The 26861-nt window shown below is 32.9% G+C and overlaps 4 protein-coding genes across 11 annotated transcripts; 1 reads left to right on the forward strand and 3 right to left on the reverse strand.

The window, feature by feature from the left end:
* Positions 1-1486: 1486 nt before the first annotated feature.
* Positions 1487-12079, reverse strand: AUG5 (HAUS augmin-like complex subunit). Of its 2 annotated transcripts, none has more exons than XR_002285860.3 (10): positions 11061-12079; positions 9565-10107; positions 8306-8447; positions 7815-7988; positions 6115-6324; positions 4597-4782; positions 3959-4118; positions 2727-2922; positions 2330-2482; positions 1487-2206 (listed from the first exon to the last, which is right to left on the reverse strand). XR_002285860.3 is itself a non-coding variant. In XM_012232686.4 (10 exons), exons 1-10 carry the CDS (start codon positions 11570-11572, stop codon positions 2078-2080), a joined length of 2385 nt encoding a protein of 794 aa, XP_012088076.1. In that variant the 5' UTR covers positions 11573-12073; the 3' UTR covers positions 1487-2077. The 2 variants fall into 2 exon arrangements, 1 of the variants encoding a protein (XP_012088076.1); XM_012232686.4 differs by having other exon boundaries at positions 2330-2462; positions 11061-12073.
* A 2817-nt stretch (positions 12080-14896) lies between these two features.
* Positions 14897-19602, forward strand: LOC105646759 (E3 ubiquitin-protein ligase At3g02290). The gene is made up of 5 exons (XM_012232685.4): positions 14897-15144; positions 15780-16141; positions 17068-17494; positions 18273-18382; positions 19338-19602. The coding sequence occupies exons 2-5, from the start codon at positions 16022-16024 to the stop codon at positions 19362-19364; spliced, it is 684 nt and encodes a 227-aa protein (XP_012088075.1). The 5' UTR covers positions 14897-15144; positions 15780-16021; the 3' UTR covers positions 19365-19602.
* A 346-nt stretch (positions 19603-19948) lies between these two features.
* Positions 19949-22895, reverse strand: LOC105646757 (Thioredoxin superfamily protein). 7 transcript variants are annotated; one of them, XM_020684392.3, is made up of 9 exons: positions 22732-22872; positions 22539-22581; positions 21418-21586; positions 21209-21328; positions 21076-21119; positions 20840-20965; positions 20673-20760; positions 20333-20389; positions 19949-20249 (listed from the first exon to the last, which is right to left on the reverse strand). In XM_020684392.3, the coding sequence occupies exons 3-9, from the start codon at positions 21559-21561 to the stop codon at positions 20172-20174; spliced, it is 657 nt and encodes a 218-aa protein (XP_020540051.1). In that variant the 5' UTR covers positions 21562-21586; positions 22539-22581; positions 22732-22872; the 3' UTR covers positions 19949-20171. The 7 variants fall into 7 exon arrangements, with proteins under 7 accessions (XP_020540051.1, XP_012088073.1, XP_012088074.1 ...); XM_012232683.4 differs by having other exon boundaries at positions 21418-21590; XM_012232684.4 differs by having other exon boundaries at positions 21418-21619.
* A 1032-nt stretch (positions 22896-23927) lies between these two features.
* Positions 23928-25664, reverse strand: LOC105646755 (oxidoreductase bty37). Its single transcript, XM_012232679.4, has 7 exons — positions 25507-25664; positions 25243-25410; positions 25041-25160; positions 24903-24946; positions 24588-24713; positions 24307-24448; positions 23928-24216 (listed from the first exon to the last, which is right to left on the reverse strand). Exons 1-7 carry the CDS (start codon positions 25552-25554, stop codon positions 24139-24141), a joined length of 726 nt encoding a protein of 241 aa, XP_012088069.1. The 5' UTR covers positions 25555-25664; the 3' UTR covers positions 23928-24138.
* Positions 25665-26861: the final 1197 nt, after the last annotated feature.

Below are 26861 nucleotides of genomic sequence, written 5' to 3' on the forward strand. Positions count from 1 at the left end.
TCCCGTAAATATGAAAATACAAATTCAATTCCTTAAAAAAATAGATTTTCTTGAAAGGTACAAAAATATTTACATTCTCTGTCCAATGAGATTATATTTCCTACAACTTCGAGCTTACGTGTTTCTTGAAAATTAAACTTGGAATATCAAAGGTGACGTGATTGTTTACCTCTCTATTTTAATATTTTAATATTTTATTATTTTATTATTTTAAAATAATAATGATTAATTATATTATTAAAAAAAATCAAATTAGAATGCAATTAAAAATTAAGAAAAAATAACATAGACGCTATCACAGCAAAACTGCTGAGGTGGCATCATATTAACCGATGAAAAATTTTAGTTCTATATATTTTTTGTAATAGACAAAAAGATTGTGGATGATATATTATATATATTGGAGCTCATTGATGGACTCAAACTTGAGTTGAAGCTTGTTTACTATAATCGAATCGAGTTAATTCGTAAATTTATTGATTAAAATTTTTATTAAATAAAAACTCATTGAAAAATGATAATTTAAAAGTTTACATTTAATATATTATAATCTGAAGTAGACGCTTTGTCGAAATCGAAATGAGGCAATGAGCTTCATTTGGTTCACGGAACAAGTGTGTATTTAAGTGATGAAACCACATCATCATGTCCAATCTTCACGGGCCAAATTAGTGGTGATGTTCATTGTCGGCTCATTCAAATGTCGCAATTCAACTTTAAATTTGTTTTGGCTGACAAATATTACCAATATATAAAAAAAGTAGGAGATGTGGCTAACAGATAAGACTTGGATATTGAAATATCCCTTTCTTCTAAATAACTATAAAGATTTTTTTTTTTTTTTTTTTTGAATTCAAAACATTGTGATTACACGACTGAATTATTGGGTTTGAGATTAACAGAGAGTAATTACTTTGGAACAACATGAATTATTGTAGAGAAGAATAAAGAGACTAAACTCTAACACTAAAACATAATCAAATTAACCTTAAAATCTTGGTAAACGGTAACGTTTTATAGTCTTTGTTTCATTTCAGCTGATAATAAATGGTTTTTCCAATCCCCAACTGAACCCTTCCTGAAATAAGATTTACAAGCAAATCCTACATGAGGGTCTACTCCATTTTTGTTAATCTCAAAGTTGTTGAGCCTTTCCAAGCTGCATTTCTCTTACAACTTATTATCCACTTCTTGCTCATTCAAATTAGGATTAATTATAAAAGAAGCCTATTTTTGTTATAGAATTTAAGTTATTTAATAATTTTTTTAACTTTCTATAATTATCTTAAACTACAGTTGAAACGAGAAATATGGAATAATAAATTTGAAAACAAAGTTAAACTCTTGCTCGTGCTCTTTCCCTAAATAAATTATTTCTTCAGTAGACGAACTCTATATAGACACATTGATTCACATTAGAGAAGCACCTTTCGAGCCAATTGCTGTTTTCCACCCTAATCATGTGAATTTTAAGAGAAGCTAACAATTCTCCCAAACATAAGACCCTTCGATTCAATTAAAAAAAAAAAAATAGTTGTAGTGAAGCAGATTAAGCTACAAATACAAATGGTTAGAATTACAACTTTTTAAATGGCATTATTGAAAAGCCTCAAACCAACTCACAACCCAAGAACAACAAATGGCTAACATACAAGACATTATAATTTATATTGAAGATCCATTCTATACAAAATTAGTGGTGAAAACTTAACAATTCTCCCAAACATAAGACCCTCAAAGCATGCGAGATCCTCCCGGAATATCTCTTGTACCTCCTAAATCAATAGATTATGCCCTTGATTTGAATCGTGAATGGAAAATGCCTAATCACTGTCCCCCTTCTCTCGATAGAAGATGCATCCGTGGCTACCATTCAAAATGCATCCAACCACCATCCTCACTCTACATAACAAATCGAAAGATTCTCTTAAATGTCTTCATTTGCATCTCCAAGGATTTTTTCATGCTTCCAACAGTACTTGCTGAAGTAATTTTTACATAACAGCACAGCTATGGCAAAATGTCCAAGTATGAGCAACTGAACTAGGAGTTCTTTGGCACTGGTAATCGATAGTTTTTACAAGAGCTCTTTATCATAAAATGCAAAAAGTTGCTTGACATGATTGTGCCAAGCAGCAACATTTTGTCCATCAACAGTGACCCAGTCAACAACAGTAGATGCCGGTTGCTCCCACCACTCATCAAGCTGAAGTAACATGCATGAAAGACTTGATAATTAATTTCAGAATTATATAAAAAAAATTAGTTGAAAGACATGGAACTGGTGCAATGAAACATTAATTAACTATTGATTACTGTGGTTACTCACCAAACCTTGCACGTATTTGCAATCTTCCAAGCACTTCTGAGCATTCATAACTGCTGTTTTAAGTTCAGGTAACCATTTCTCAGTGACAATTTTTTCTTGCTCAGAAGCCAAGCTTAGACAATAATTTGTAGTCCTGCATGGCATAGTGAACAACTGCTAAACTTATCAAAGCTGACCAAAGTTTAACAAATAGGCAAAACTTCTGGAACAAGTCATTATTTAACTTCCTACACAACTTGGTTTCGGTCTTCCAAGTCAAGATATAATAAAAGGAGAATAGATTATTTTGAATGCAGAATATTTTTTCCAAAAAAAAAAAAAAAAAAAAAAAAAAAAGGGACTCCATGAATAACTTTGTAATCAAATAATAAAACAGATTTATCCATATTCGATTTACCTTTCATACTCTTGTTGAGAACGGTATGCATGATTCAATAATGCATGACCACTTTCAACAAGATCCTGTCGTATGTGGACAAGATTGATTGCCTTTGCCAACTCCTCCAATACACTAGCCTCAGAGCCACGAAGTTTCAAGCAGAACTCCAGAGACTCTAGCACTGATGCTAAACCAGCATCAAAACCCTCCAGACCTGGTTGTAAATGATGGATCATTCAAGTGGAATAAAATAAATGAAAATAAGACCATGTATGGCCATTGGGCATGATTCGATGCATCCCACCTACCCACCAGTAGGCAATATATTAAACTCATGCCAAGTCATTAAAATTTTTCCCAATTTCTCAAACCACTTTTCAGCACTCATATCAAGGTATGATCAACAATCTTACAGACATAAATTGACATTAAAGCCGCCATTGGCAGGAATAGACAGCTAGACTATATCTAGAACAGAGAATATTGTCAACTGACCATGACTAATTGTCAACTTAATACCTCTAACAGTTAAACTTTTGCTGCTACTGAAACTAACTACCAAAGTCATCTAGAGTAAGGAGAAACATTTACTCCATTCAGCAGTCAACGACATATTATCGCTCTTAATTCTTCATTTTAACTTGTGTACAGCCAAAGGCTAGTGTTTGTCTTTGCCTTCAACAATTATTAGGCTTCAAAAGTATGGTTAAAGAGTTCTGCACAGGAAGGAATGTGGTCTGGCCAGCCCTTAGTATATAAGGGGGAAAAATCTCCAAAACTTCTATGGGATATTCATTTTCTTCAAAGAAGCTCATTAATAGTATGCTACCAAAGAAAAATATATTATCAGACCACACTGAACAAGTCTAGCTTTCAGCTGGACTTTTAAAAATTTATCACATTATTCAGATAATTGGCATCCAGCCAACTAGGAGCCAAAAACTGAAACATGTGTGGTCTTCCAAGGGTGAAAGCTGACAGCAACTAGAACACTAAGACAAAATACATATTTCCAGAAAAACCCAAGCAATTTGTTTAATTGATATGAAATCTGACCAGATTTTAGACATGTTTCAGTCACCGCAAATAATATATGCCATGGCTTAAATCCAATTAATTCTTATTAATTCAGTATTTGGTAGAAACGTAACGAGTAAATGATAAAATCTCTGCTGTAACTGTCAGTACCCAACCAAAAAGTAATACTAAAAGATAGACATGCATCTAGCTAGAGATAAATAAGAACTCACCAGAAGGATATTGAAGGGCAGCAGATACACGACAGATGGATGGAATTGCTGATGGATCCCGAGCACCAGCTCTTGCAGTCAACAAAGCAGCATTTTTCTCTGCAGCAGCAACAGCTTCAGGTCCTGTGGATCCACTAGAACCCATGGACTCCAAGAGTGCCTGATGGAATTTAATATGTAAAATACATAAAGAAAGAAAGGAAAAGGTGTCAAAGGAGCATAAATATTTTATTGACATTAATTTAATGTATTGAAGGGCAGCCTAGGTGCAACTGTAGAGTTATCGCCGTGTAACTTTGAGGCCACAGGTTCAAGTCGTGAAAACAGCATCTTGTAAAAATACAAGGGAATGCTGCGTACTATAGATCCAAAGTGGTCCGACTCTTCCCCAGAACCGTGCAATGCGGGACTTCATGCATCGGGCTGCCTTCTTTAAAAAAAAATTTAATTTATCAAACCAGAAAGACAAACCAAAACATCTACAACAACAAGAAGAAACGTGATTGAGGGATTATGGTTTATCCCCTTGGACAAATATTTAAAATAGTATATGAGAAAATTATGATTTGTTCCTTGCCACAGTAATTGCATATCAACTAGGATTAGACAACAGATACTAGTGTTGCAATTTTACAAACCTGAGGCGTTGAAGGAAGCATGTACAGGCTATTATCAGGACTCTGAGAGAACGCAGTAACTTCTCTATCAATAAGATCTTTTGCATTGTTTGCAATATCTGCAACAATTGCACATGCTGGAATGATGGTACTTGACGCATATTCCCTTGCAGCCAATGGCTGTTGATGCCAAAATGCAGCTGCATCCTACAAGGCAAAAAACAGAAGCATAAGTATAACTGACTTCCTTGGTTGACTCCAAATTCCATACAGTTCATATGGAATAAAACAGCAGTGCACTTAAAGAAATGGAAAGGCATCAAATGAAGAAAATAAAACAAATACTGCACATATGCATTATTAATAAGCACAGATCAACTATCATATGAAACATTAATGTCACCAGCAAAACTGAGCCTTAGGACTTGGCTAGCTAGGATGTCATCAAACTTCAAAATTCCCTGAAGGGTGTTGATTGAGAAGCACCTTTTATGTGAGGAATGGAACAGGTTGTATTTTAGCTAGATGCAACAGTGTGCTGACCCCCTAAAGGTTTCCAAACTTGCCTACTCTGGAGAATGGTACAAGATGAACAAACATTAAATTTGACACCTTCACTTACCATAGAAGTGCAGGATACAAAACTACAGTAAATGGATGAACTTTCTAATGTCTTAGATGAAGTCAGAACGCAACAATTGAAGAATCCAATTTGTTGGCTATATGTAACTATTCCTAATCACAAGCTTGCGATTATCCATAAATACAACAGCAGAAAACTTGAGAATGAGGGACACACGTGATTATTTAAGTTTCTATATGCAAGAGGAATGTGGAATGGGTTGATCACATTGTTCTTCATTCAGGCAGCTATGAAGGTCTGTTGATATTCATCTTTTCTTAACATCATCACAATTCAACTTGACTCAACTAATCCTTAATTCGAATCTAATTGAGAGTCAATAATCATTCTTCTGTTCCACTCGGTTTATACTTTAGCTACATCAATAGAAAGATTCATGAGTACATTCTATATCTAGGCTTCAATTTCTTTGGTCCTACCTCAGCTTGATTGATGCCAGATAGGGCCTCCCACTTTTACTTGTATACCATAGGAATTAATACCATCTTATGAAATGTGAGGCTGAGAAGAAATTCACACCATTTAATGATGTTGGCCACTCTGTTCCTCAGCTAAAAGAATTATTTCGAGGATTTCATTCAAATAGCTTGTATTTGTCACCTTATTTCATTTTTTTAGGCACCGGCTTTAAAAAATTTTACAAAAAGGTCTTTGTGGTATACTTCCCATAAGCCAGGCATCAGCCGTAGCACATAAAAATAATACTTGTGCAAATCACATTCACTTTTGCTGCATAACAAGACACAAATATTTGTGGGTAAATTCTTCTTCAAAAGTAAAGTCGATAGACAGGGATTTTGAATTTTCTAACTAATGAATCAACAATTATCAAAACAAGACTAGACTAAATATCAGACAGACCACTTCAGAAAATTACAGAATAATTGATATCATACCATGTTAGCCTTCAGTAAAGCAGTGTATATGGCTTCAAGTTCAGATCTGCGTGAATCAAACTCTTCAATTTTCATCCACTTCTTCCTCAAAGAATCTTCAGCCTCTTTCCTCTCTGCACACAGTTTATTCAATCGCTGAATTTCAGATGTCAAGGTACTCAGGCTTGCCCTTAGTCCAGCAGCTTCTCTCTCCTTGGCCCAAACCTCCAACTGCATAACGAGAATGGAGGGATTGGTTAAGCCATAAAACCACAGGTGCATTGTAAGCAGTAAATGCAGTTAGAAACCTGAAAATTTAGTATAAGATAGATGCAGAAAAAAATCAAACAAAGGGAAATAATGTCCTAGAGTACTTGGCTTGTAAAATCATGGTCCAATTAATTTAGCTATATTAGTATTTACGATAGTTTTAGCCTAAATGCGCCTCTCAAGGTAACTATGCTTAGCGTAGAACATCAACACTGTAAAGTGTCCTTCAAGATAATATGTCCATTTGCATTAAGGATTCAGATATTTCTAGCAGAAGCAGCAGCAGGTAGAAATGAAACATTTTGGAGGAAGAAAAAAAGTGGTTTCCAGACAGGCAAAGCTAGAATTGGAATGAATGCCAACAGTATAATGCTGGCACTTGGCAGTGAAAATAACTAATGGGAGGAAAAGGCACATATCACACAGATTTTGGAAGGGCCTTTTTTAGGTACTATCCATAAAATTGAGAAATCATTACAGTTTGCCATGACTCGGTAATAATCCAAAGTACAAATTATGGAATTCGGAAGCCACAATATAGTGAAGCGTTCCCATACATGTTACAACAGTATACAACTTTATGCCAAAAACAAGCTGTCAAAAATGCAACAACTATGCTGAACTTAAGCTTTCTTAAAATCAAACACATTATTTTTTTACCACGCTTAAGTCTCGTTAATGATCCCACCAAGATTAAATCCTAAATCAACACCCAGGAACAACTTGCCTAGGAAGGTCATAATAGATTATCGAGTTATAAAAGGATGAAAATCGTTTAACATATAGTTGTCAAAGTATCAAGCCCTTCAAACCTCATTTAGCTAAACAGATTATGGTCTAGCGATGAGATTCTTGATCCTATGAGATGCCAATGACTTTATCATAGACCAAAAAGAAACGAAATATATTTTAGGCTCATTGTTTCTAAAAAATAATTTACATTGGGAAAGTAATTCCCAAGAATTTGGTCGCAATATTAAAAATCAGTTAAAAAATATTAAAATTGTAATTTACAAGACTACAAAATAATATTTTAAAATTTTATTATTAATACTAAAAACAGTGAAAGTCGTCAATGATCAGTGATGGTGGCGATAAGCAATGAGGTGGTCAGTAACAGTGACTATCAGTAATCTATGAATTAATAAATGTGTTTATAAGCTTTTTGTTTTGTTATAATAAGTTTGTCAATATTCAAAAACTGTTTTCCTCACTTAAAGGAAATTGTTTTCCTTTAAAATGACTTGATTTTCCTTTTAACCAAGAAAATATTTTCTACAAACAAGCAGAAGTCACAAAAAAAGGTGAACTCAGTAGGCAAAATTAATGATACACGCACCATTGTTTAATCGAAGTTCAATATGAGGAAGCAAGTGTTGAAATAGGCAAACAACAAAGCACAACAATAATTAACAAACACAGATTATAGATAGATTAGGTTGAGAAATTACCTCAAATTGCCTGACGCCCATGTTCTGTGATGTGCCTCCAACACTAAGTGAGTGTGATGAAACTACATCAGCACTTCCATGCAAGCGTTTTATAAGCTTTTGACACATGTCCCTAGCTTCTGCAGCTTTGTTAATTGCATCTTCAGTAGCTAAAAACTGCTGAACATGAGCTTTCTGCAACAACATAAAACAAACATCAAGTAAACATAGCCAGAAAAGATTAGAGAAAACAGATTTTGCTAAAATGTACATGCACACACAATATATGAAAAAAGAAAACATATAAATGCAAAACCATTTGTTCATGCCTCTTCAAAACTAGCAGGGCATGAGTTTGGCACCCAAAGTCATTAACCTCATTGACAAATAAGACTTTATGGGGCAGGGAAAGAAACATTAACTTCAAAAGTAAACATACAAGACAGATTATTTTCACAAAAACTATAAGATCTACTACAAATACAGAAGCTAACATCTAGAAAGAGGGAAACCTGTCGTTCAAGAAGTTGATTTTGAGTTCCTTTAGAGGGCACATCTGCTGCAATCTTTCCATAGCCATAAAGTTGATAATTTAATGGTGAGCTCACATCAGAAGAAGAAATGTCCATTACTCGGTTGTTCTCATACTTGTATCTGATGAAGAAATTAAAAATTATTAATCTGATTATCCTAATGTTAAGAGATAAACCCACTGTAAAATTAGTAGATAAATTTTTACAATAAACAAAATAAAAATAATTTGCATATCCATTATGAGAAATCATTGAGATGAATGTACATTCAGCTTTGTTTTCTTGGCTAAACGCAAACCTTCACTTATTTGTTCAAGGAATACAGATTCTAATGGAGCTAACACCAACATGTGTCCAACAGTAAGGATTTAAGATACTTCTGTTGCCACAATCACCATATTATAAAAATTTCAGACAATGCCATAGCCCAAAGTCTTACTCATTCTTGAAGCCTCTCCCACCAAACTTACAATAAAAATCTACCTTTCTCAGTACATGGCTTAACTGAGAGTGAAGCGAACATAAGACTGATTATTTTGTAACTTAGATCAATTGAAAGATGCATTATGCTTCTCTTCCACCAAAGTAGCAAGCAAAACATAAGACTGATTATTTTGTAACTTAGATCTATTGAGAGATGTTTTATACATCTCTTATATGAAGATCCCAGCTAAACATTTAGTATTAACGGGGATGCACAAAGCTGTGGATAATTCGTAGTACTGCAGGACTTGCATACAAACGCAAGGGGGAGAAAACTACGTGTGAAACTATGGGACCACAGTAAGGTTGTAAAGGCATTTTTTCATCAGCATTAATGTTAACAATATTCAGTTTAACTTGACATTCATTTCACATTTGTTGAAAAGAAAAAAGCCATTCCCAGTCTGCCAAATGCAAATTATACCAGAAACAAACATGCGAAATACAGGATAATTTTCTTACTGCTACTTAGTATTGGTAATAGGATTTAAAAGATATCCAAAATATCAATTTAGACATTCGCACCATGTAAGATCAAATCAAGGGAGTAGACTACCAAATACTGTATTCTGCAAGCAACATTACACTTGGGGTATACGTATGGCAAATAAAAGACTGCTCCAAGACTCTCAAATAACAATAGGCAAAAACTGTATTTAAATAATGCTAGATATGCAATCATTTCAACTTTGAGAAACAGCGAAAGAAGTGATCTTATACGCCACAATATGGAATGATGCGAAAATATAAGTTACCTTAAGGTTTCTGCATCTTCTCTGACATCAATCTTCTCTATTTCTCTAGAAATCAGTGTTTTCAGTCGTAAAGTGTATGCTGTAATTGCCTGAAGTAATTGTGGAGGATTCTTCAAGCAATTTCCAATAACAGTTCTAACCTCATCTGGTAATTCTCCATCAAAATCAATACCCAACTTTGCTGTTTCTAATTGAGGATTCAAATGAATACCACTTCCTTCATAAGCTGGAAAGGAGTTGCGGATTCTCTCAATCATATGAACAGCAAGAGATTCACATGCCTTCCGAATATGTTTTTCTCTAGTTGTTTCAATAAGTATGACATCATCCGCAGATTTAGTGCCCTTAACAGTTGAATACACAGCTTCCTTCTCACTGTTTGCACTAAAACTGCTAACTACTTCAATGGAAGAGTCAACACTTGACCTTTGAGCATCCCTTGCTTGATTAACATAATGAGAAAGACGTTTATGATACTCGGCAAATATTTTTGCTGCTTCATCACATTGCTGATCATAAACCTCCAACATCACCTGCTTATGCCTGCAGTAGCAATAATAAATCATCAATGCTAAGCAAAGTTCATCACTTTCAGAATCCTGAACCAAATTTCTTGGTCCATGAAGCAAAATAAATCAGAATCTCGGCAGACTATCTAATGCTTTATAGCTTAACAAAAGAATATCGAATAGAAGTATAATATCTAGTTTCACATAAAAATTACGATTACCGAAACTAAGGGCACTTGCGTATATCCAAATCAATAAAATACTTAGCAATCTTGAAACAGCCACATATTCGTATCCATGAAATGTGATTTAACACTCAAATTCACAGAAATGAAATGGCAGAATATTTTTATTTTCTGGAGGTCCAATACGAACAGTGGAAGTGCAATAAGACGCAGACACTCTCAAGTGCAAAATAACAAAGCCCTGGCACAACATATAATAGTGTTGAAAGTAACTATGCACAGCCACTAGGCTGATGCACCATCATCATAATTAACAAATAAGTGGTCTCACAATCCAAGTAATCCTACATTCCAAATTGAAAACCATACACCATCAATTCCTCAAAAAAAATTATAAAAAAAAATCTCTAGAATGTTTCCCTCTTACCACTGAGAATATAATATTAGCATTGTCTATGAAAGTAGAAATAGATCCACCTAATTATAGGCCAAGACAATAGATGCAATTCTTCATTCCTCTCAAAACTAATAAAATCCACGCCATCCAACTTTTGCATCCATCACTTCCCTAGTTCCCATAACACTATATGTATTATTAGTAAATTAAAGAAGTCTGATAACTTACAAGAAAAATTACACATATTCTTGCACACGTGTAAAACAACTCTAGATAAAGCAATTTTTCCATTCCTCAATGCCAGAGCGACAAACAACACTGTCCTTGGAAATAAACACACAAAACCATTTAAACTGTGCAATCATGATACAGAACGAAATTGCATCAAACTTTCAAACGCCAGACCTGTTTTTTGCACGCTCGTCAAGCATTCTCTTCCGCTCAGCCTCCTCTCTTGAGACCTCAATCATTCTTGCCCTCAAATCTTTTCTCTGCCTCCTCACAATGTTCCTCAACCTCTCCACCTCCTTTGCTGCCATTTCCCTTTCTTGCAAAGCAGCCTCCCTACTCTCTGCCGAGCTAGAACTCTCCCCCAACACCTTCTCTTTCCTCCTCGCTCCTTTACTCCGACCCTCCTCCTTTCCCAAATTTACTGAACTGCCACTCTCAACACCACCGTGCACCATTATATTCTTCCTTATACTCTCCACGGTTTTCTCCGATTTCACCCTTTTCATCAAGAAATTCCAAACGGGTATCATATTTCCCCGACAAATCTTCCGAAGCGCATCAGTGGAGGGCAATTGCGATTTGTTCGTAGGGGCACTGTACGGTCCCAACGGCCGATACCCCATCTCCTTTTGAAGCCACTCCAATATGGCCTCAGGTTGCGCTACTGAGCTGGCTGAGCTCTGCATTATTAAAAAATTTTCAGAATTCCGATTTCCGCCAGTGGTGATTTCTGATACTAAACTGGCATTATGCTCGAACTAAAACATGAAATTAAGCTTCGTGAGGTTGGCATTACGAAAGAAACTAGGGTTTGACTCAGGATGGAAGGCCCTAATATTCAATCTGAATTAGGATGCGTCTGCATACAAGGAAGCGAGAGAGAACAAGCAAAAACCCTAGATTTCTCTGAAGAGAGAGAGTGTATGTGTAAGGACAAACAGATCTGACAAATGTAGGTGGCAATATGGCCGGCAAAAGGAAGAAGAAGAAGAAGAAGAAGAAATTGTGAGAAGAATAGATAGAGAGACTGTAGTATTATTATGAGTAAGCGGGTTTGGGTTAGCATTAAGATCCTGAAATGGAAAACCAGAGATAGAGAAAAAGTTAAAAAGATTCAAAAATGGAGGTCCCGCTCTGCGGTTGGTGATTTTGATTAACTGTTAAGCTATGAATTATTTTAGAGAATGTAATGTATTATTGACGTATCATCAAATTGCAGCGGACATTGGTCCTACTCTGTTGTCCTGTCTATACTGTCTTTTATTTCTCGTTTCTTATTAATAAGCTTGGAATTGTAACTAGTAAGTGAATGAATCATTTTCTGGCGTTTTCAGGAATGATTATTTCATAATTTCATTTATTACAAAGACGTGGAAAGGTTTTTAATTATTTTATACAAAAATAAATATTAAAATTGAAATAAAAATTAAATAGTAATTACATTTTTTCAATATAATTTTAAATTTAATAACCTATAAATTTGTTGTTGTACGAAATTCAACTTGTAATATCTTAAAAAAATCCGTTCATAAACTTGGTTTAATGGTGGAATTTTTAGTTTTAAAGAAGGGGTAGGTTCATATATATGTGTTCAATTTATATAATTTAATATGTTCTAATTTCAAGTCATATAAGTTTTTTGAAAATTTTTCTCATTTATTTTCTTTTAAACAAATTCAAATTAAAATTTTAAAATTCTATTATTAATATCACCATGATAACAATTAACATTTTTATTTAAATAAGTTTATTATAAAATTTAATTATGGCTAAAAATATCAAATTTTTATAAAGAAAATGAGATACAACTTTGAAAAATAATTAGGATTAAATCTTTTTAACGTTTTTTTTAAATTCATGTGACAGATGGTTCTTTTTTTATCTTGTCTTTAGTTTTTTTATAAAAATAAAAAATAAAATTTATAGAATTAATTAAAGTCACATAGCAGAAAACTACAAGGTGACTTTCTAGAAAAAACACCGATGAGTGATTCTGCTCTAAAACAAATTAATGCTTATGTGATTGGTGTTTTAGTTTACTTTCGTACTTGTTTCGATACTAATTTGCTTCCGCCGAATAATTCTCAGCTCCCATCACTTTGAATATATTAAAATTTCTAAAGATAGAAAAGTGACTTATGGATTAAACGGAAGAGCTTCCTTACTAAAAAGATTGCTTAAAAGAGACTAAAAGATGAGAACAAACGATCTCGTAAATTATTGGGAAATTGCACAAGGTATTTTCAATTATGCTAAATATATGTAGAAAACGAGCAAAATAGTTAACCAAAAGGAAGTTTCAAGTGCAAATGATCAGGATATAAAAACGAGTATCAAAGGATGAATAAAACAATCGACATAATTGAAAAACATAGTGATAATAATGAAATATATCGTGGACTTGGTAGAGAAGTTGGAAAAAAAAAAAAAAAAAAAAAAAAGCTAGAACAAGATGAATAAATTTCTATTGTAACAAACTCAATGCTCTTCTAATAAATTGAGAACTTGAATATTTAGGGCAAAAACAAAAGAGATCATCATGGAAAATTTAAATTTGAAGAGTTTAAATCTGAAAATTTGGAAGTTTTAATAGTTTTTAATAAATATCGTATTGTCAAATGGTTTAATTATGTTTGATCCTTTATCTTACCATGTGTTAAATCATGTAATTTTACCTTTTTAACTCTTTCTTCCTCTTATTTTTTTTTTCTAAATAAAATTTTCATTTTTTTATAAAATAAACGTAACAATAAAAAAACTTATTTTTAGATGCTAAGCTTTAGTACACATTTTCTTTATGCAATGCAATAGATTTCTGGGCTGAATACATAAATTCACTCTTGAATTTTACAACTTTAAACTTGTGGCACATTAAACATTGCGAATGACCTATCATGATTTTGGCTTTTATCTGCATGACTTTTTAAAACAATAATTTTCATAAATTTAAACTTTTTAATGAGTATTTAATTAATCTAATTTTGCAAGTTGAAGTGTTTAATAAAATAAATTTTAAAAGTGAAGTGATTAATAGGTTTAATTTTATTAAACTTTATAATGAATGTTTAATTAATCTAATTTTGCAAGTTCAATTGTTCAATAAAATAAAATTGAAAAGTGAAGTGTTTAATAGATTTAATTTTATAAGCCGAAGTGTTTAATGAATCAGAGTAAAAGTTGAGGCATCACAAAGTTGAAATAATAAAGTTCATGAGTGAATTTATATATTTGGCCAATTTATTTGAATGTTGAAATTGGTGATGTTGTTTGTTTTGTATATTATTAATCAGTTCAGTTACAAAAAGTTTGATGCTATAGCTACACCCAAAATTCTTTATAACATTAAAAAAATATCCATACAATTTAATCATCAATGTATCTTATCAAACATACATAGGTTAATGTTAGACTCTTACAACTTTCTTTGAAGAGAAAAATGTGAATTTCTTATCATTATCTAATTAAATTAACTATCATCATTTATATGTCAAGACATAACTAAATGATAAGTGCATATGCATTCTCGCAATTAATTAAAGTTTGAATCCCTCGACAATGTTCAAAAATAAATAAATACCATCATTTCAAATTTTACTATTAAAATAAAAAAAGCCAACCAAAATTGTGGTTTCATCAATTTTTTCGCTAAGTGATTACCTGTTTTTTCTCTAGACAGAATTGATTAATTATCTTCTCAAATACTTTTGTAGACAGCCATACAAACCTTTATTGTTTTCTTGATTGTTATTTCTTATTTCTTATATAATAAATAAGAATAAATATTCAAAATCCATTATAGAGAATGTGAATCATTGGACCCTTAAAAGTTTTTTTTTTTTTAATTTAATTTCTTGACTACTAAAAGATTCTAATTGTGCCATTTACTTGTATATATTATTGTATTTTTATAATAGAAACAAAATAAAAAACCATATAATAAAATTATAAGAAAATACAAATATTAGTAGTACTTTACTAGCCATTTTTTTATTTATTATAAATTAAAGTTGAAAGTGGATTGATTCTATCACCCACCAGGCCACCACCAGCACCATCAAAGAGAGAGAGACGGCAGCTTTAATTTCGCGCATTCTTAGCTTTTTTCGCCGAAATATAAATCCGATTTCAAGTCCTTGATTCTCTCTCGCTCTTTCCGATTTTCCGGATTATGTCAGGTTCTCTTCTCGCTTCACAACATACTCCATCGATCTTTTCTCTCTCTTTCTCTGTCTCCACTTCTCTCCAGCTCCCCCTCCAGGTACTTTTATCTGCTTCATCAAATTTTTCGCTCTGACACGCTTGGTATTTTGAATGATCCATGCGTATTTATGATTTGATCTTTTTTTTTTAATTTATTTTCTTGGAATTTCGATTCAATTCTAATTTATTGGTATTTTGATAGTTTTCCTTGCTGGGTTTTTGTTTGTGGGATGATTTGGTAATTTTTGTTTTTTTCAAATTCCAGTTTTTGTTTGTTAAGATTCTTGCTTTCTGCTAATGGAAATGACCCTTTTTCATGTTTTTGAATGAAAAACCTTGATAAGGAATAAAAACTGTAACTTTCAAACAATTGGCTATTATGGTCAAAACAGCCATTAATTTTGTTAAGAATTTGATAATAATTCTCGTTTTTAGCTGCATATTATTCAGTCTGTTAGTCTATTAAGAATTTGATATTATTATTATAACTTGAATTGGTCAACAATCGATTATCAATGTTTTTTTGTTCATCAATTAGATATGGAAAAAAATTTTGAGCTTTGAACATATTATTTGTGATTTATGTGATGATTTATCTTGCTATGTTCTAATGATATCCGTTTAGCGGATCTTTCTGAATTATGTTGTGGACCATAATTTTTTCCCATGTTCATATTCTCTTCTAATTTGCAGGTGATGGTGATTGTTTAACCGACATAAAAAAGAGGCCTCCGGCACTTGAACCGGAGAGAGAGGGTACTGGTTCGCGGAGGCAATTCAACTTCTGCGAGCTTAGAGTCCTCTCTCATTCTCTATTTATTTATTCAAGGCATTACTTCTTGATGCTTATGCGCTGTGGCATTGGGTTTTGCTGGTGAGTTTTGGGAATTATTGCGGAGGGCTTTCAGTAAAAGAAAGGGATTGGAACTGACGTAATGGGTTCTGTTTGTTGCTGTTTGCATGCCGAGGATTTTGAGGATTATATGAATCCTAACAGCTCTGCATATAGAAACTGCATGTGTCTCAGTTGCTTTTTGCAGAATTTTCTACACTTGGTATGTTTCATTATTCTTATTATCACGCCTTGTTAACCAAGAGCAACTTTAATTTTTCTTAATGATGTTTTGCATCTCAGTTTCTGTGGGAACAATTTATATTATCCTTGACTAAGAATCTAACTGAAACTGTCAGGACTATCTTTTTGTGTGCATGCAAATGTGATTCAACACTTATTTATAGTAGCTTGGTATGAGATGCAATAATGCTAAAAGCATATCTACTGAGTGCTAAAATAGGAAATATTGCTTCTTTTTTATTTTTCTTGGGCCAATGAGTATCAGGAAGAACAATGTGTGTGAGACAAAGTGTAAAGAAAGAAATTGATTCACAAGGAAAAGAATTTGCATATTTGTTCTTCAATGTCGGCTCTCACAAATTGATATTGTAATGAATATGTTAAACAAGGAAGCAATTCCTACAACTTTGGAGAATGTGCGATTATTTGGCCCTTCTCACAAATTGATACTGTGCTTGCATGCATATTCAGCTGGAATAGGACTACCTCTGATTTTTTTTTTTTTATTTTTATTTTTTTTTATTTTTTTGGGTAAAAGTAATGTGGTAGTTTGAGTTTGAGGCCTGAACACCTATGTTTTGCCATCAGAATTTACCACCATCATAGTGCAAGGGTTGGTAAAGTTTTTTCGGTAAAAATGAAAGATTTTTGATAGCTTGCTCTTAATCAAGGAGAAGCCCTTGGCTTCCATAGTCTTAGTTTGTTGCTGAAGTATATACTGAAGTCCAGCATAGAGTATTATTTTTGTGAGGAATTAATTGATGATTCTATGTGCTTTGCTATTAGGGATACCAGGTTGATTTATGTGGACTTTGAATTATTACTTATTTAACAGTGAGAACATTTTCCCCTTTAATATTCACTCTAATGGAGTTCTGAACAATTTTCTTTTACTTTTTTCTTTAGTATTCCTCACTGTTTCGAAGAGGGGAAGTGCATTCGGTCCCCTCATCCATTCAGGGGGCAGCTTCTATGACTTCTTCTTCATCACTTGATAACTCTCTCTCTGACATGTATCGTTCTCCTCCAAGGCCCTTGCCTTATGATGCCGATCCCAGATACTTCCGCTTGCAGCGTGATGGTCTGGTTTCAAGACGTGAGAAAGGCTCAAGTCACGCACATGAGGAATCAGAACCATTAAGAAGTGATAATGATGGTGATTCTGATTCCTTGAGTACAGGGGACAAATGGACAGCATCTGCTTGCGAAGAAGGATCCAAAGAACAGCGTGCTAGATCCTCACTAAAGCTCTCATCAGCAAAAGCGACTGTCGGAATTGGATATATTTATTCATCTTCAGAAGATGAGGATGTCTGTCCAACATGTCTTGAAGGTAAAACATCTTATCTGACCTATTATTGTTGTTGCAGCTACTAAGCTACTGCATGATAACTATATTTCTCTCTTAGGATGTCTGTCCATTCTCTTGAAGGCAAAACTATTAATTTAGTTATTTACATCCTGCAAACACTGTTTCTATATGTTTTTATTTTTTTTAACTTTAGTCCAAGAAGATTGTCAATGAATTGGACTTTACTGCCAAAAAAAGATAATGTAATTATCAACACTATCTGCTAATTCATTCAAACCAAACCCCAGTTTACCATAAAGTGAGTATAGATTTGCACAAAATTGGTCAAAGATTTTGGAGATGCCAAAGAGCTGCTCGAACATCATCATCTGAAATTTGACGTGTTAAAAAGTCTATCTATCCTTGTTCTCCATGGATATGTAGAAAATGGGGAAGTTTACAGAAGTTGCCTTGTAAGATGAACTGGAGAGGCACATTAAGTGAAGTGCGTGGCTCCTGTAAATATATGTTCCTCCTCTAATTTACTGACCTGCCCACCCGATAATTGGTTGCAATCTTATTGATGAAAAAAAAAAATTCCATTTGAAAAAGCATTTGTCTGGTAATTTAGAAGAAACTTCTATGAAAACACAACTTTGGCTGTGATCAGGAATGTTAGAATTCAATCTTGAATCGGAAGTTTCATTCTTCAGGGTTGTAATGCTGATTGATATTAACTGTTTAATGAAGCTATTAAATTTGCTTTTGTGGACTGACAGTATTGAACTTTAAGTTGTCATCCTTTCCTTTGCACGTGCAGAATATACACCAGAGAATCCCAAGATAGTGACAAAATGCTCTCACCATTTCCACCTAGGTTGTATTTATGAGTGGATGGAAAGAAGTGACAGCTGTCCAGTCTGTGGCAAGGTAACTCATGCTTTACTTTTTCCAGTTCTCAATCGTGATCCTGCACATAGCATGCAAGAGCTTTATTTATTTTTCATTGTACTCTAAAAAACAGATTTCATGCTAATGTCTTTTCATTTCTTTGCATTTTAAAACTCTCCTTTCACTTGTCTCCCAAACGCGTTATTTATTTATCAAAAATGGGAAAGTAGAATTGTTTTATCTTTTGGGGTTCTGATGTAGAAACATAGGTACTGATTTTTCCCTGAATGAAATGGAATTATATCTCCTGCTTAGTTGGAAAAGACATGAATATGCTAATGGCTTTGTAGGCTTTGTAACCCAGCACATCTTTTAACTGGTTGGGCATCTGTTTATTGGTGAAGCGTTCAGATATATTGTTGAGCTTTCTGAATGATATTGACAGTTTTCTTCAAATCCTTATCATTAAAACATTGAAATTTTCAGCTAAATATGCCAACTCTTCAATGCATGGTTTTGACTGTTCTAAATGATTTTTCTACCGCCATTATCTTAAAGTTCCCCATGGTTGAGATATCATGTTGTCCCAGTAGCCAGAAAAGGAAACTGATGGCTGTATTTTGATTTGTAAAAAAATTCGGTTAGAGAAAAGAGTAGGGAAGAAAAAAGCTATCCCTTGTTCTAAAATTTGTGGTAGTGTGGTCTGTGGTTTGTGTCCTTTTGTGTACTCGTGCATGATTCAACAATCTTATATTGCTTTTATTATGTTCTTTGCAAACCAAGGTTGGATTGTGTTTTCTTCTGTGATATATCCCTTTTATAATAATATGTTTGCATGTCAAAATCATAGTTCTTTTTTTTCATATTCTTCTTTTGGATCCAAAGTTTTACATTCTTTTAGCATAAAAGCAATAATAGCAATAAAGTCAGGTATCTTGTTTTGCCTGAATCTTGCTACTTTTACTGAAGCATTTACTTTGGTTGGCATTAACAGGCAATGGTATTCGATGAAACGACTTGATCTTGATCATAGGTTTTTTTGTCGTGGATGAAACCAGCCACAACAGGAGAAGAAAGAAAACCGAAAAGGAGACGTGTAGAGTTTTTTTGTGAATATTTCAGGTTAAAGTGTTTGTTATCTATGGTAAATATAAAGAAATTGTAATGATAACAATTGTTCCAAAATACGTCTCTTCAAAACACCCGTTAAAATTTCTTTTTGCCCATATGAATGAAAATCTGCTTATAATTCATCAAAATATGGTTCAGGTTTGGTATTTTTTTTTTTTTTTTTTTTTTTTTTTTTTTTTTTTTTTTGCCCCCAGTTTTTATTGTTGTGATGGATGTTGTTTAGACTAAGTTTGGTAAGTTCATAATGGAGTATAACTAAGGACATTTCGGGAGTTGAAGCTAAGTTTATTGTCAAATTGTATATGCACTTGTTAGTAGATTATGTTTTGGCGTGCGGAATTTTTCATATTCTAAAACTACCTAAAATTTAAAAATTCTCTTCAAAGCAAATTTCAATCTTTCATAGCTATCTCACATGTGAAATAAACTTTGCTTCCTGCTAATGTCAAGAAAAACTAATATTACACAAGAACATATAAGAAAGTGAAATCTTCATTTATTGTTAACTTGTTATTGTCTCATCCAACATATGTAGTAAACTATACCCGTATGATTCAAGGTATAAGTAAATAAATATATCGCATGAAAAGGATACTTGTACATGTCAACTGATATTTACGATGTTAGAAGTACAGGCAAAGAAATCCTTCCTGCATATGGAAATGAAAAATAAAAGCTTTTTAACAGGGATAAACTGTTAACTTGCTGCAGCATCAAAAGCTTTGAGGAAAACCTCTGGAGGCTGGCCACCACTCAACTTCTGCTTTCCGTTAATCTGTTCAAGAAAAGAACAATCATAGACATATATAGATTATATTGATGTCGAACACTCATAAAAATCGATATTTTGTTGCATACCACATAGTATGGAACTCCTGTGATATTTGCAGAGTGCTTCTGGAGGTCCTCATTAACCTGCAAAGAATCATAATGCTGAGTTCAACAGGAAAAAGAAATGAAAAGACCAAGATTAACCAAGAATATGAATCCAACAGATGTAATGCAATTAACCAATAAGTGTGGGAGGAAGATGAAAAGGTTAAATATTATGCCAATAGATTGCCAATATATATATGTATTCTTCTTTAATCCTTGAATAATAAAAAAGCAATTGCAACCTAACAAAAGTTGAATTTCGGTATTTCTGTTGGCTTTCTGGAAAACAAGGAGGAGCAAAGAAAATTAGAACAGAACAAACCTCCTTGACACCATTATTGGGTGGATCTTGGAGGAATTCTGCAGCACCCCCTACCCCAGCCTTTGCAGCACATTCCAAAAGAAACTCACTGCATCCATTTGTATATGTTAGCATTTGCAATTTTGGGATACAAGAATTAATGAACATTATGACAAAAGTTAATTTACCTATCACCGAGGTATCTAGCCTTTGTGAAGTAACCAAGGAACAATTCCTCTGCAAGATTATGTTGCTTGTCAGGACCCTGTTGGCCAGCAAAATATAAAAGCCGGTGGCTGTCTAAAGTGTTGCCGCTGCAAATATCCAAAACAATGTTAATGGTTTGCTGATCAAATAAACTTGTTGTGTCTTCTTATATAGCAGCGGACCATATATTAATATTAAAATGAAATTTCAATCTTACGTGAGACCAGATATGTTATATTCCAGACCAAGACCCCTAAAAACCTGCAATTCAATTATGATAATCGCTTATTTACATGACAGCCAAATTTGAAGGCAACATGTGCATGTGTAATTTACAAAGAAGGAGAAACCTCTGTCATCCGAGCTATAATTGCATCAGTTCGGGATCCAAACTTTTCCCTATAAAACTGCAGCTTATTAATGCCTTCTTTAGGGGCGGATGGATTAAGAAAAAATGGATGCCATTTTATCTGCAAACTAAAACTGAACCAAGTTATTGTGGAACATAACAAAAAAAAAGTAACATATGAAGAAAGAGAGCTCCACAAGAGAGAAAGACCTCAAAATCAAATCTGTCTTTGGAGGCAGCAATGGCTTTGTCTAAATTTCTCTTGCCAACAAAGCACCATGGGCATACAGTGTCTGAACTGATATCAATTCGAATGAGCTTCTTGCCGCTACTGTTACCGACTGACTGACTCATGATCCTTGAGGAGAGTATCGGCTCCCTTTCTAACCAAGAAACTTAATCAGGCTCCAATCTGAAAGATCTAAGGGCATGGTAGTTCACCTTGGAATTGGAATCGAAATGGAAATGTTTGTCTAAATTCAAAGAAGCTTATTCCAAGTTTATTTTTTAAATAACCAAATAGATTGTGTTGGTTATATTAGAATTACACTTAAAATAGATATCATTCCAATAATATAAAAATATTGAAAAGAAATTGGATTCCCTGTGAACCCAACAAAACAAATGGAATCCAATTACAAGAATTGCATTCCATTACCAATTCTATCAATTTTATAGTAAATCAAACTTGTCCTAGAAGTCATCAATGCCTTAAGTTCAAAATCCACTGAAAAAATATCAGATAATCAAGGCTCAGTTGCAGAAGAATATGAAATGAGCATTGTAAGCCACACGGTTTCACGTTCAACTATCCCAATCCATGATGTATAAGAGTAAACTGGCAGCTAGTTATTCATTAGGTTCACAAATCAACAGTTCTGTATCCCATACTGTCTCATTAATTTCTACTAAACCATATCCATTTCCACAAAGAAAAATGATTTGTTTGTTTTCAAGTGACAAACTTCACGTTGGTAATATAGTAAAGAGCATAACTCTAAAATTATCCTTACTTTTTATATGCTGTCATACAATTTCTTTAAATTTTTGGAGACTGAGGTCTTTGATGGAACAATCAGAAGTTACCCTTAGTAATTTTCATTTGCGTTGTTAATGCAAGCACTAATTGAATATTTGCTCTTTTGGGTGATAAGATCTCTACTTGTGTTATTAATCAGACCTAACAAAGAAATCCTTGTCCTTTTTGGACTAATTCAGGTAAAATAAAAGAAACAAAAAGCTAAAATGCAAATAATGAAAGATAAGCGCTACTTTTCAATAATGACACCATGAACAAATTAAGAACAAAACAATAAATGGGTTTTGCTTACTGGTCCAGTAATTAAAACAGCAAGCACAAAGATTTCCAGAAAACTGCAGAATAACAATAATATGTCAAGAAAATGAATTCTCTAAGTTAAGAAAGCTAAGAAAAGGGAAAAACACCAACCAACGATGGAAAAGAACACAACTTTAAAGAAAGAATTGAAAAGATTGAGATAATGAAATTGAGATTTCGTTGACCTGGAAGAATAATGAAGCTGAGACAGACTTTTTGAAGAGCTACCAAACGCATAGCCAATGGGGAATCGCAAGAATTGGATTTGCTTTATAGGAGAGGGCAGGTTTAATTTCATGGTTTGTTTGACTGTTTCGATAACGTCTTCACCAACCTACAATTCTGACGAAGTTACTCTGTCCTTTCTACAAAGTAGGCTAATATATTTAGAATATTCCGATTTTTCATATTTACGGTTGTCAATTCTACTTTTCAACTTCCTTTTATTATGTTTTTATAAAACAAACTTCCTTTTATTACTATTTTTTAATGTTTATCTTAATAATATATTGCATTGTACTACACGTTGACGGAGCTCGGCGTCCAGGAGTGGCCCCCACCCGACCCCCTAACAAAATTTTTTATACAAAAATCGCCTGTAAATGTTAAAATTCTTTTATTGTACCCATTATAATTGTAATTGTTTTCAATTTTACCTTTTTATCTCTTGAACATTTTTTAAACCCCTAATTTTAATTCCTAGCTTCATTACTGTTACTACAATTACAACAAAATGTTGTTTTTTAAGTGAAACTATCTCTAATAAAATCTCATAATTTAGTTCTTTTCAGTTTGGAAAAGGAAGACAACGAATTATAGTAATAAATTGTGAAATTTTATTAGAGATAATGTCTTCTCTAAATTAAGGTAGTATGTTTCTGTTTATCCTACAAAACAAAGTAGTTAGATCGAATATATATTATGAATTCAAAGATTTTTCTAATAGTTCCTACCTAATAGTATCCAAAGACTTATACAAGAAAATCGTTAGACTATGAATTGTGATTGTAATTAAGTTTGTATTAATTGGATTTGAATATATTTGTGTTTGATTTGTACATGATTCAGAAATGTAAGTGATGGATAGATTGAACCCTTGACAAGACAAGACTTGTTTATACCTAGTATATAGTTTATATGGTTCCATACACCAAGTTAATTAATTTTTTTTTTTAATTATTACTAATTCATCATTTTTTTTTTCTCATGTTAGAAATTATCTTTATCGTAAAAGTTTATTTTTGATTGGTTTGGTGTATATAAAATAGGCTCATCAGCATATGTTGAATATGTACATATCATGTGTAGGTAAGTGTTTCATTCTAAAGTAATTAATGATTTTATGGTTGTTTACATTTCTTTTGAAGATCAGAAAGTTACATTGAAAGAAGAAATATATTTTTAAATTTCCACACAAATCCTCAAACCATTCCAATTTGAACATATCCACTGCAAGAAAAATGCATATAACAGTGTGTTCCAATATTACACAAGAAAAATAATTAAAAATAATAAAACATTACACAAATGCATGAGGGAAAGTTGAAATCTTGATTTATTGTTGTCTCTTCCAGCTTATATACTGTAAACTATTAATTTGCTGCAGCTTCAAAAGCTCTGAGGAAAACTTCTGGAGGCTGGGCTCCATTCAATTTCTTCTTTCCATTGATCTATTCAGAGAAAGAAAAAGAAAAAATTAATATGGATTATTATAATGATTAAACAATAAAAATATAAGTAATGGATATTTTATTGCATACCACATAGTTTGGGACTCCTGTGAGGCCTGCTGAATACTTGTGGAGGTCCTCATATACCTCCTTCACACCATTATTGGGATCTTGAAGGAATTCTGCAGCCCCCTCTACTCCAACTTTTTCAGCACATTCCAAGAGAAATTCCCTGCATCAATTCATCAATGTTACCGAATTCGCCGTGATGGGATTCAAGAAAACTCAAGCTTGATACTTCCCACCCTCCATATTAATGAGAAAACCAATTAAATCACAAGTCTGAATGACAAAAAAGTTTAACTATTTACCTGTCGCCAATGTATTTAGCCTTCGTGAAGTAACCAAGGAACAATTCCTCTGCAAGATTATGTTGCTTGTCAAGACCTTGCTGGCCAGCAAAATGTATAAGCCTGTGGCTGTCTAAGGTATTGCCACTGTGCATGACCAAGACCAAGTTAATTCATCAAATAAACCCCTTTAGCATATTTTCTTATAAAGCAGCGGACTATATACGAATAATATTTTTTTTAACGATTAAACAAGAGATTAATTTATTTGACGCCGGAAGCAATATATACTAACATTATTAAAAAGCTTAATTACAAAAAAAAAAAAAAACTTACATGAGATCACATATGTTGAATTCCAGACCAACATCTCTAAGAGTCTGAATGTAATTATCATAATAGCTTAATTAAATAAAAGTCAAATTCCAAGGTCATTATTGTATAGATAATTAACAAATTAAGAAGGAAATTAACCTCTCTGAGTTGATTTAGAACTGCATCAGTTCGAGACCCAAATCTTTGACCGAAAAGAGTCATAATCTTTGTGCCTTCTTTAGGGGCAGATGGATCAAGAAAAAAAGGATGCCATCTAATCTGCAAATTAGAACTGTTCTAAGTTAGAAATGAAAAATATATTATAACATAACATAATGAGAAAAAGATAGAATTGTGAGACCTCGAAGTTATATCTATCTTTAGCAGTAGATATAGCTTTGTCTAAATTTCGTTTGCCAACAAAGCACCACATGCATATAGTGTCTGAGCTGATATCAATTCTAATCTGCTTCTTCCCGCTGCTGTTGCTGGCTGACTGGCTCATGATTCTTGGGTATCTGCTAGCTTTCTGAAATGGAAACTCCAATCAAGAATTGTGTTAAAAGAGATCAAGAAACTGAAAGCAAAGAAAGAATTGAGAAGACCGTTAGAAGGTTTTGTGTACCTGAAAGAATATAGAAGGTGGGAATTTGTTGAGAGTCGCCAAACGCATTGCCTGTGAAAGATTGAAGGGAAATATTGGATTTGCTTTATAGCAAGCAAAAGGGTTGATCTGGCTGTATGTGTTTGACTATATTTTATTTCAGTGAGAATGCAAATGAGACGGCTAAGCTTTGGATTGATTTGGCTAAATCCCGTCTATTGGTCTGCTAATGAACTAAATCAATAAATAATAGTTAATTGTTTAAAGAATAAGTATCTTTGACGGGACTATATTTGTTTTGATTGGATCTATAACTCTATCTATGAATTAAACTTATAAAAACAAAAAATTTTTAAAATTGTTTTTATATTATCCTTTTCTTCTCAGCTTATAGTAAAAATATCATGATTTCGATAAAAATTTTTATTTTTATTGATTTGATCTATATATAGGATCATGGATCCAGACGAGACAAATGAATCTATTTTTGACTATTCACCCGAAAGAAAAAAAAAAAAAGATGAGAAGAATATTTAAAAAATCTCCTTTATTAGTTTGATATATGGACCTAATCTATAGATTAGGTAAGTTTAATCCTTACGCTTTAGCCACTCACGAGCCAAACCAATTATAGCGCTTCATTTCTTTTTTTTTTTTTTTTAATATTTTCCATTGGTCTAGCACATGGATGGACCTAGACCGGGTTTTGTTTACCTAGAAGAATACTGAAGCTGAGAAAGACTTTTTGAAGAGCTACCAAACGCATAGCCAATGGGGAATTGCAAGAATTGGATTTGGAAGGTTCATTTTCATTGTTTTTTTGACTATTTCAATAATGTCTTCGCCTGCCTTAAATTCTGACAAATTTAACTTAAGAAATTTTATTTATTTTTTTTCTCTATTCTTTCTAGAAGTAGGCCAATATATTTACGATCTTTTTATTATTATTTTTAATGTTTATCTTAATATTATATTGCATGTTACTATAGTTACAACAAAATGTTGATTTTTAAGTGAAATTATCTCTAACAAAATCTCATAATTTAAGGTTTATTTTTACCCATGATTTGTCAAGTTAGAGAGATATCATTTTATAGTTTCAAATTTTTAATTTGTCGCTTAAAATTTTTTCGGACTTTGATTTTATAATATTAAAAATATCATTTTCATAATCTGGTAATAAAAGACACCGAAAAATTGATAGAGGAAGAATGATCTAAAAAAGATAAATTTTTATTCGGCGTCAAAGTCTCGGGAGATGGAACTTGTGCCCATTTTCTCTTTCTTCTAAATGATCTTCCATATCTCATTTTTCTCTTCAATGGCTATTTTTCTTTTCTTCTTTCGATCTTTGCTCTCTCCCTTATTTTCTTATT

Source organism: Jatropha curcas, chromosome 4 (genome assembly GCF_041381405.1).
Source record: "Jatropha curcas cultivar XTBG-Jc1 chromosome 4, XTBG_Jcur_1.0, whole genome shotgun sequence".
Taxonomy (NCBI): domain Eukaryota; kingdom Viridiplantae; phylum Streptophyta; class Magnoliopsida; order Malpighiales; family Euphorbiaceae; genus Jatropha; species Jatropha curcas.

What these genes read in the sequence shown, in the direction of transcription:
- AUG5 (XM_012232686.4), bottom strand. Translation starts at nt 11,572, where the DNA reads ATGCAGAGCTCAGCCAGCTCAGTAGCGCAACCTGAGGCCATATTGGAG. An exon ending in TGCTTCCTTCAACGCCTCAG is followed by an intron (nt 4,119 to 4,596) that starts GTTTGTAAAATT and finishes AAATTCCATCAG; the next exon opens with GCACTCTTGGAGTCCATGGG. An exon ending in TGCCCTTCAATATCCTTCTG is followed by an intron (nt 2,923 to 3,958) that starts GTGAGTTCTTAT and finishes ATTTACAACCAG; the next exon opens with GTCTGGAGGGTTTTGATGCT.
- LOC105646759 (XM_012232685.4), top strand. Translation starts at nt 16,022, where the DNA reads ATGGGTTCTGTTTGTTGCTGTTTGCATGCCGAGGATTTTGAGGATTAT. An exon ending in TGCAGAATTTTCTACACTTG is followed by an intron (nt 16,142 to 17,067) that starts GTATGTTTCATT and finishes TTTTTTCTTTAG; the next exon opens with TATTCCTCACTGTTTCGAAG. An exon ending in CTGTCCAACATGTCTTGAAG is followed by an intron (nt 17,495 to 18,272) that starts GTAAAACATCTT and finishes TTGCACGTGCAG; the next exon opens with AATATACACCAGAGAATCCC.
- LOC105646757 (XM_012232681.4), bottom strand. Translation starts at nt 22,844, where the DNA reads ATGAAATTAAACCTGCCCTCTCCTATAAAGCAAATCCAATTCTTGCGA. An exon ending in GCTAGATACCTCGGTGATAG is followed by an intron (nt 20,761 to 20,839) that starts GTAAATTAACTT and finishes AAATGGATGCAG; the next exon opens with TGAGTTTCTTTTGGAATGTG. An exon ending in CAGGAGTTCCATACTATGTG is followed by an intron (nt 20,250 to 20,332) that starts GTATGCAACAAA and finishes TTTCTTGAACAG; the next exon opens with ATTAACGGAAAGCAGAAGTT.
- LOC105646755 (XM_012232679.4), bottom strand. Translation starts at nt 25,554, where the DNA reads ATGCGTTTGGCGACTCTCAACAAATTCCCACCTTCTATATTCTTTCAG. An exon ending in AAGATAGATATAACTTCGAG is followed by an intron (nt 25,161 to 25,242) that starts GTCTCACAATTC and finishes TCTAATTTGCAG; the next exon opens with ATTAGATGGCATCCTTTTTT. An exon ending in GCTAAATACATTGGCGACAG is followed by an intron (nt 24,449 to 24,587) that starts GTAAATAGTTAA and finishes GAATTGATGCAG; the next exon opens with GGAATTTCTCTTGGAATGTG.